Below are 9,681 nucleotides of genomic sequence, written 5' to 3'. Positions count from 1 at the left end.
TCCAAATGCTTCTGCTGCTTTTCTTGGTTCAGTTCTAACGGATAATCAAGATCCCAGAGTCCTCCTAAGATGGAGTACTCGAAAGAGGCCCCTGTTAGCTTTTCCGTTCTAACTTCATGGGGCTGATTTTCATCGGTTGTGTTCTGCTTGAGTGATGTCTTTTTCATTACACGTCTGTCCACCCCACCTAAAAGAGATTCAGAATGTACAATACCATCACATACAGAATGATGAGATAATCCTGATGGTAATATAATGCACATTTAGAATATGGACATACAACAAGCAGGAAGACTGAGAAAGGAGGACAGGAAACGGTGAGCATGGGGACATTTAAAACGCACCTGTGGTGGTCATGGCAAGAAAGTGGTCACCCAGAGGTTTCCATGGTTGAGCACAAGTGGACGAAAGAACAAGAAATGTCAGACAAAGACTATGGAGGACACTGGAGGAACAGTGTGCTTTGAGAGGGCAGATCTACGTCCAGGCTCTCTTAGGCTAATTTGCAGAGTGTCCTGTTGTAATCTCTACTTGTTTATTTAAAAATTCATCCCATTTAAAATTTTTGTTTAAAGGCATACAAGTAACACACAGAATAACGTATTAAAATAAATGGAGCAATGCAGGAAGGAAAGAGTCCTTGGGGCTGGAGAGATGGCTCAGCAGCTGAGAGCAGTGGATGCTCTTGCAGAGGACCTGGCTTCCTTCCCAGCGCCCACTCAGTGGCTCATAAAGACTGTGACTCCAGTTCCAGGGGATCTGTCGCCCTCTTCTGGCACCCACAGCTACTGCATACATGTGATGCACTGACATACATGAATGCAAACATAACATAAAAGAAATACAAGTAAAAACAAAATCTTTAAAAGAACCACATTCCCCCCAAATAATCATGGCTAATACTTTAGAAGTTACCCTGCCTGTTTGTATATGAAAACCAGATTTTATGACTTATAAGTATGCTCCCAGCCTTGAGGGAAACGCTGGGGCAGTGTGGTGCCTCACTTGGAATCCTAGTGCTCAGGAGGCAGAGACGGGATCCCCACAGGAAACTGGCTAACCTCCCTAGCCCAACCTGCAAGCTCTGGGGTCAAGTGTGAGTCCTTGCAGTTAAGGAAGACACTTGATGTTAATAAACGCATTGTGGCATTGCATGTTCTTGGAGCAGAGACAAACGCAGGCCAGCACCCTCACACATAACACAAAATGGAAAAACAGAGAGAGAGAGAGAGAGAGAGAGAGAGAGAGAGAAGGAGAGGGAGAGAGGGAGAGAGAGAGAACTAACAGGAGATATGGAGAAAATACAGAGAAAACCCTAGGGAGCAATCTCTTTACAGAAGTTCACACTTTCACTTCCAGAATATCGGTTTTCATAATAAGTGTATATTTTCTATGCAATCATAAGAAAAAGGCAGCCATTTCCACCTTCCATAAATGATACATGTGAATGGAAAGCTGAATGTTGTAAATACTCTATCCCACAGAACACACACTCTGGAATACTTGAGAAGGATCCATTTTCCCACTGATCTTGCTTCTCACCTGTAACAGTGTCCAGCTGGCTGCTGCTTTCTGCTGTCCACTGCGCCTCCTGCTCCAACTGTGTGATCACTTCTGGCTTAGAAAGCTGGTGCCCTGGGCGAGGGGGAAATGTAGGTCTCACATGTTTATAGGGAACAAATGTTGTTTCTGGGACCACTTCCAAATTAGGCATGCTGGCTCATCCATTACCCATCATCCCAGCACTCGGGAGGCACAGGGGTTTCCATGAGTTTGAGCTCAGACTAGCATATGTAATGAGATCTTGTCTCCAGAAAGAAAAGAGTCAATATGAACAAAGCCAGTCTTGTACCTGAAGGAAAAGAACATCAGACAAATCTCTGTCTCCAAAAATGGCAAGCATTCAGCTGGGCAGTGGAGACGCAGGCCTTTAATGCCAGCACTTGGGAGGCAGAGGCAGGCTGATCTCTGTGAGATTAAGGCCAGCCTGTTCTACAAAGGAGTTCCAGGACAGCCAGGGCTGCAGAGAAAAGCCTTGTTTCCAAACAAACACACCTAAACCATATTCACAAAGGTTTCAATGTCTCCTACATCTAAAGGAAATAAACTCATTTGAATGGTCTCTCTTGTCCCAACAACTCGGGGCTCACCCAGGGCCACCAGATTCCGGTAGTTCTCCAGCATCACGTCTCGGTAGAGAGTCTTTTGAGCTGGGGTCAGCTGTGCCCACTCCTCTCTGGTGAAGTCCACAGCCACATCCTGGAATGTCAGCAACACCTGGAACAGCAAGCACACCCCTCCTTGCTCACACCTAATTCGACAGCCATCTTTTTAAGGGAAGGGCATTTATTGAGTTATTCCAAATATTTGACTAGTTTCCATAGAAACAATGTCTCGGGGCATCTACATCTCATCAGCTGACACAATATTTAGTATCTGTTGGGCCCATCTTCGTAGCCCATGCCTGGATTTTTTTTTTTTTAACCTGGTTTCTTGGGATCAAACTCAGTCCTCACATTTGTCAGGAAGGCAGTGTACTACTGACTGAGATATCATCCTAGCCATTATAAAATAGATTTTTACCTCAAAACTTCCAATTGAACCCAGGGCCTTGTGCATGGTAGGCAAACAGTCTTTCCCAGTTTTCCATAAAGTTTTTAAATTTTGTTTTTATGTTTTTGGGTGTTTTGCCTGCAAGTTTGTCCGTTTATCATGTGTGTGCAGTGCCCACAGAGGCCAGAAGATGGCACTGGATCCCTGGGGATTGGAGTCACAGACATCGGCTGCCATGTAGGTGCTGGGAATTGAATCTTAGTCTTCTGCAAGAACAAGTGTCTTTAATGGCTGAGCAATTTCTCCCCACAACAATAGCATTTTAGAGGAGAGGAAATTAAACTTACCTGGCATCTTCCTATCTGGAACCCATCATTCACTTCTTTCTCTTTCATCTTCTTCTGGGAAAGGAAAGTATCCTGAGAGGGTCTAATTGGGAGAAAGAGGCAACACATTGTTAATGTCATTAAAACTGCAACTAAACCTTGGAACATTCTGCAATAGAAGACAATATACAGAGAGGCCCCAAAGACACAAGCTTAAAACTGAGACAACTATAAACGGTCAGTTTTCCGTTACTGTGTTTTTTTTTTTAACTGTTTCCCCCCCCTCCTTTTTTTTCTTAAAAAAGAATATATATACTTTGTTGGGTGCTTGTGACACAGGCCTTTAATCCCAGCACTGGGATGCAGAGGCAGGCAGATCTCTGAATTTCTTTTTTTTAAAAATATTTAAATTTTATTAATTAGTTTATTCTCTTTGTATCCCAGCTGTAGCCACCTCCCCCAATCCCTCCCAATCCCACCAGATATCTGAATTTCAGGTCAGCTTGGTCTATAGAGTTCCAGGACAGACACACTACACAGGAAAAAAAAAAAAAGTGTATGAGTGTTGCCTGCCTGTGTGTACATGCACCATGCATGTGACTGAAGACCTTACGTCCACTGAAACTATAGATCAATGTGATCTGCCATGGGGGTGCTGGGGACCAAACCCAGGGTCCTGTGCAACAGTAACAAGTGTCCTTAACTGCTGAGCCATGACTCCAGCCCCGGGTGATCTCTTTGAGGAGGGTCCTGTGAAGTAGAGTCTGGCCTCAGACTTACTATGTCGTCAAGGAGAACCTTGACCTCCTGATTCTCCTGTCACCACCTCCACCACGCCAGCTCACACTTGCTTGTCCATTACCTTGGGTAACTGTATGGAGGACTTTTTGTGTGGTACAAATATTTATTTTCATTGTCTCATGTGGGAAGTGTAATGGTTTTCAATACTTAGGGAAATTTGAAAGTAACCAAGGCTCAGCCCCTGCTTTCAGAGATTTTTTTTTTTTTATTGAATTGGAGATTGCTGGGCACGGACAAAAGTTTTATTTTATTGTTTTAAATTAAAAATTTTTTACTTTTGCTTTTTTGGAACAGGGTTGCTTTGTGCAGTTGTGGCTTTCCTGGAACTTGCTGCATAGATCAGACTTGCTTTAAACTCACAGAGATCTGCCTGCCTCAACTTCTCGAGCCTGGGATTACAGGAGCGCACCACCATGCCTGGCTTTTAGATTCCCCATTCGGGAAGTTAGGAACATCATGGCCTGCTCACAGGGTTTTGAAAAGCTATTGCAGTGTGCAAACACACCAATACACTGGTAGCATTGGAGTCTCTCCAAATGAGGCAGGAGACAGGGAAGAGAAGCAGTTAAGGCACCAGCCAGGGCGTCTCTGACCTAATCTGGAAAACTCCCTTGCTGCGGATCACAGATGCTCTACAGATCAAAGCTCCGCTACTTACAGTGCCTCACGGACCACCAGATGACAAGTCGCCTTATTTACTCTTTCTCCACTATTTGTGCTGTAACTATTTAGAAACACCTCGTCCTTGCCACTTGAATGGTGTCCTCTCTTGGAACCCGTCCCTGCTCAGGGAGTTTTTCTAATTGAAGTGCTCCAATCCCGAGTCTGCCGGGTTTATTCCTTGTCGTCCACGGGGTCACAGCATTCGCTGCAGCTCGCTGCCTGCCTTGATTACACCATTACAGCCGGCTACCACACACGCAAGGGCTCACAGCTCTGGTAGCACTGCAAGACCTCGGCCGGGCAGCTACTCAGAACAGGAGCGAGGAGACTTTGACTCGGACACACGATGGGAATAGTTGCTGCCGAAAGCACCGCGCCTCAGGGAGATTGACAGGAGACCAGGCCCTGCAGAACCGAACCCCAAGCCAGATGTGGAGCCCTCGCTCACCTTGGAGGACCAGCACTCACATCAGTGCTGGCAGAGCATGGGCGCAGCGTGATGACGCCATGGATGCGCTAGCTCCGCCCCCAACTTAACCGTTTTTCGGTTTGGGCGAGGCTAAAGGGAATGTGCTGCTCAGTCCGTTTGAACCTGTCCCTCTTCCCCACCACACCTTGGGCGGAAATTTTCATGGTTAAGATTGTCTTGTCTGGCTTGTGAATAAAGTGTAATTAATAAAGAATAAAAAAAGAGATTGGTTTATGCCTTACCCACAGGCACTATAACCGGTCATCGGGAAGTTCCTACCTTTTCCTATTCCATTTTGTTTTTCTGGTCTTTGGATTTCCCAGATATAGATGGGGCATGCCTTCAAATTAAGGGACTTGCATTCGTCAGACAGAAACTTTTTTTTTTTTTTTTAAAGCAGTCTCATATCGTCCACCTGGCTAAGCTTCCTCTTTTGCAGTATTAGAATTAGAGGCGTGAACCTATAGCGCTTCATGTCCGGCTGCAAGTGTAATATTTGCATAAAAAAGTAGCAGATACAGAGGGTTCGGAATATTTTCAAGGCAAAGATATGGTAAGTGGATGGCCCTGTCAATCACCCTGATATGACTGTGTGTGCACTTCAGCGTCACGTCGTCTCCATAAAGGTACATAATATGCACGCCAAGACATTTCAGTTTAATGTTAAAAGGTGGGTGTGGTGGCGCATGGCTTCGATCCCGGCACTCAAAGACCGATAGCGATTGCAGTGAGGTCAGTCTGGGTATTATGTTGATGGCTCACCTCAACTAAACACAAACATAATTCATGCATACATACATGGGGCTAAGGACGTAGTTCAGCTTCTAAAATATTTACCTACTTCCTCAAGGCCCTGCCTTAGATCCCAACACTCCATAAATTTCCTGTGGTCTTGCATATAATCTCAGCACTGAGGAAGTGAAGGCAGGAAGTGAATTAGGGTCCAACCTGGGCTACCAGATCCTGTCTCAAAAACAGACAAACAAGCAAAAAAGCTGGACAATGAAAGAGAGTCTGCTGTGAGAATATGTTTTGTGGGAGTCCTAAAGGATTCAGGTGATTTGTTGCAGCTTTCCTGATAAAAGCTTCCAGAGAGGGAACACTGTGAATATATTAGTCATACTGTGAAGAGGAGCAGTCTGTTGGAAGAGACTTTTTGAGGGTCAAATACAGACAATCTTGACCACTGAGCTATCTTAGCAACTGTTGGAAGATTTGAAAAATAAAAATTCATCAAAAACCTTGGTAAATGCTAAATAGCCAGTTCATGCACCCTGTCCACAAAACAATCCTTAGTATTACAATAGCAATAAAACAAGGTATCAATCTGTCCAACTTTTTTTTTCTTAGTAAACATTTATGGAACACATTTTTCTTAGATTCTGTGTTAGTCTTTGTAGGGAAGAGATGAATAAAAGGGGAGCCTAACTCAAGAAAGGCCCACAGTCTAACAGGCAAAGGAAAAAGAAACAATTAGGTAGTGGGAGAGTATAAATACAGAGACACCCCCCCCTCTGTAACAAGACTTGCCCTCAAAAGGGTAGCAAGGTCGTTCCCACAAGAGGTGTCCCAAACTGGCTTGAAATAAGTCTTGTCTGGACTCCAAAGAAAGAAACATGAAATTCCAGGGCAATTAGTACAAAGCACTTAACAGAACTTCCACCTCATCAGTGCAAAGTATGTGAAAAGACTGGGATGTTCTATTTAGTTTTGTCCAGCTAAGGGTGTGTGTGTGTGTGTGTGTGTGTGTGTGTGTGTGTAGCTCCCATAAGGAATTTGGGCTCAGACTGGGAGCCAGTTTCTGTTTTGGACAATAATCTTAACACTTTTGTTGGTGTGCTTGGCAGTGTTCAAGGCCACAGTTGCATTCCAGGTTCCTAGGAAGACACTGATGCTAGTTCAGTTAGTGGTCAAGGCATTCCACCATTCCTCTTTGTGTCAGTACGTAGAATACAGCAGGAGGACCTGGAGGATCCCACAGAGGGACTTGCTGTTAGCATAGAGGCAGCCCTTCCAACTGGCCTCTAGGTTGCTTAGCAACCGCTTAAGTCATCACCTGCTGCTGGAGCCAAGGGCCCAGGATGAAAAGACTCCTGTCTCTTTTCTCTCCTCTTGCATTCTCTGCCCGTTTCCCTCCCCGCTTTGCTCTCCCACACTGCCTACCTCTCTCTCACGGTCCACTCAGACTCTGTCTTCTCTCCCTCTCTCCCCCTGCCCTTCCCACAATAAACTTTTTTGTACCACACCTGTTGCGGGGCATGTCATTTATGTATCAGAACACATGGGATTTGGGGAGGACATCTGAAGCAGAAAGAACATGTGTGTGGAGGGCCAATGGAGTGTGAGAGAATGTAAAATGGCGAACAAGACTCTTTGACACTTGGCCAGAACCAAAGCTGTATAGGTTGGGCCTCTCCTCAGATGGCATTTGTTAAGGACCTGACATTGTCCTCCACTTGATGGGAACCTTTGAGCATGTGAGGTTGTGAGGTTTTGCAGGGTGTGTGTTTCTGAGACAAAGCTTAACTGTGTATCCTAAGCTGCCCTCAAACTCATAGCAATCTCACCATCTCCACCTCCTGAGTGCCTCTGTCTTAGGTGGAGTGCCTCTGTCTTATAAGCTTGAGGTACCATGCCACTTGAGTATTTTAAAATTTGAAATTATTTTTATTGTTCTAGAAAGCAGAACAAATTTTAGTTAGTATAGTAAACTATTAAGTTCCATAGATAATATTAGGCCTGGCTAAAAATTCTACTGTCCTTTAGAAAAAGAATTAAGAGAAAGAATAATGAAAGCACAAAATGAATAAAGTTTAAGAAATATGCAGGGCTGGAGCGATGGCTCAGAGGTTAAGGGCACTGGCTGCTCCTTGAGAGGTCCTGAGTTCAGTTCCCAGCAACCACATGGTGGCTCTATGAGATCTGCTGCTGCCCTCTTCTGGTGTGTAGGTGTACATGCAGATACTGTGTACATAATAAATAAATTACAAAAAGATTAAAAAAAGAAATACTATGCTTTCTGTTCATTCTGTTTTATATACCTGGCTATACCGCAGTATTGCCTTGTGTAATCAATATTCATATAACTAAAAGTATTATAGAATAAACATAACAGTTTAGTAATTATAAATTACTGAGTTTTAGATTTTTGTGGGTTTTTTTTTCCTATTTTCTTTTTTAAAACAGGGTTTCAACAACCCAAACCCCTTTCTAAATTAATACAGTTTTCTTTAACCAGTCAGTTCCAAATGACTGACACAAAATGATCATGATTTATTATTAAACTTAAAGAACTATACTGGGCAGATACTGTGCTATTCTGACCCTAGTATCTTTAAAACCCACATAAAAGGGAATCACTTGGCATTCTGATGGCTCCCAGATGGCTTGTTCCATCCAGTCTGTCCTTACAGCCACATGTTTATTGACATCTCGCCCTATGAAGACTCATCCATCTCTCTCTCTCTCTCTCTCCGGATTCATCTCCTGCTACCTCCTCTGACGTTTTCTCCTCTCCCTCTCAAACCCAAGCCCAGGAACCTAAAAGTTTGCCTACCTCTTTGCAACCCAGTCCTAGGCTTCAGCACCTTTATTTACCAGTCTGGAATAACAGGGGAACATTCCTTATCATCACATGGTTACAGAAGATAGTTCAACATTCATAACAATGCCCAAGGCAGGGCCCCAACTGGATCACAAGGCACTGAACTGCACTTTAAAACATGGCTAGACATTCCTCTAACACAAAATGGCCTTCAACTCCATCCTTACTGGAGGATAGCCTTAAATTCCTAATCCTCCTCACCACCAACTGTTAGGATTACAAAGAAACCACAAGCAGCAAACCCGGAGTGCTGGAATTACAGGCATGTCATCTTCCCCACCTTTATTTGGGTTTTGCACTGGAATCTGAACAGGGCCCAATATATTTCAGTTTGTAAAAGTAATAATGTTCACTATCTATAAGACCTTCTGGAGATGTTATAAACTACTAAATTCAGTTATAAATTTGGTTCCAATGCAGTAAAAACTCACTTGTAGGTAAGCTTTCTTCCTACCATGAACAATTTGCTACTGAATGAAAAGAATGGTTTTAACAACTTCCCGTCTGTCTGTTTGTTTTCCTTGAGTTTTGTACCACTAAGGGAAGGACTTCAGTCTGAGGTCCTCTCACATTTATAGTCCATTACACACAGCTGTGGATTTTCCTGTGTAAGTTAAGGTGTGCATTCCGGTTGAACACTTTCCCACATTCATTACACTCATAGGGCTTCTCTCCTGTATGTGTCCTTTTGTGCTGATTAAGATGTGATCTTCGGCTGAAGGTTTTCCCACAAAAACTACATTCATAAGGTCTCTCCCCAGTGTGAAGTCTGTGATGCTCAGTGAGGGTTGTGCTTCGGCTAAAAGCTTTACCACACTCATTACACTTGTAGGGCTTCTCTCCTGTGTGGCTTCTCAGGTGCTGCTTAAAGGATGAATGTTGCCTGAAGGCTTTCCCACATTTGTTACACATGAAAGGCTTTTCCCCTGTATGGATTCTCTGATGTTCAATGAGGTGCATTCTGTGGCGGAATCTTCTCCCACATTCATCACACAAGTAGGGTTTTTCTCCTGTGAGGACTATTTGAGGTTGGTTAGCAGCTGAATGTTGGTTGAATGTCTTTCCACATTCACCAGTTTCCTCTCCAAGAAGAATACAATTAGTAAGAACAGCATTCTGACTGAAGATTTTCCCACACTCATTATAGTCATAGGGTTTCACTCTTACATACACTCCATGATAATAATTCAAATCTGAATGCTGTCTGATGCTTTTCCCTTGTGTGTCATAGCAGAGAGGCTTTTCAACAGGATGGATTCTCTGAT

At 43.8% G+C, this 9,681-nt stretch overlaps 2 protein-coding genes across 2 annotated transcripts; both read right to left on the bottom strand.

The window, feature by feature from the left end:
- Positions 1-4: 4 nt before the first annotated feature.
- On the bottom strand, positions 5-5,004 carry LOC129676206 (zinc finger protein 713-like; the record flags this gene model as incomplete). The annotated part of the gene is made up of 5 exons (XM_055606532.1): positions 4,792-5,004; positions 2,901-2,982; positions 2,151-2,277; positions 1,543-1,635; positions 5-187 (listed from the first exon to the last, which is right to left on the bottom strand). Coding segments are annotated over exons 2-5 (451 nt in total), but the record flags the coding sequence as incomplete, so codon positions are not given.
- Positions 5,005-8,386: 3,382 nt separating this feature from the next.
- Positions 8,387-9,672, bottom strand: LOC129676205 (zinc finger protein 713-like). The gene has a single exon (XM_055606531.1). It carries the CDS (start codon positions 9,374-9,376, stop codon positions 8,999-9,001), a length of 378 nt encoding a protein of 125 aa, XP_055462506.1. The 5' UTR covers positions 9,377-9,672; the 3' UTR covers positions 8,387-8,998.
- Between the last annotated feature and the right edge of the window lie 9 nt (positions 9,673-9,681).

The sequence above is a fragment of the Psammomys obesus genome, unplaced genomic scaffold, assembly GCF_907164565.1.
Source record: "Psammomys obesus unplaced genomic scaffold, mPsaObe1.curated_primary_1811, whole genome shotgun sequence".
NCBI lineage: Eukaryota > Metazoa > Chordata > Mammalia > Rodentia > Muridae > Psammomys > Psammomys obesus.
The sequence above is the reverse complement of the archived record's forward strand: the minus strand, read 5'-3'. Positions and strand labels throughout refer to the sequence as shown.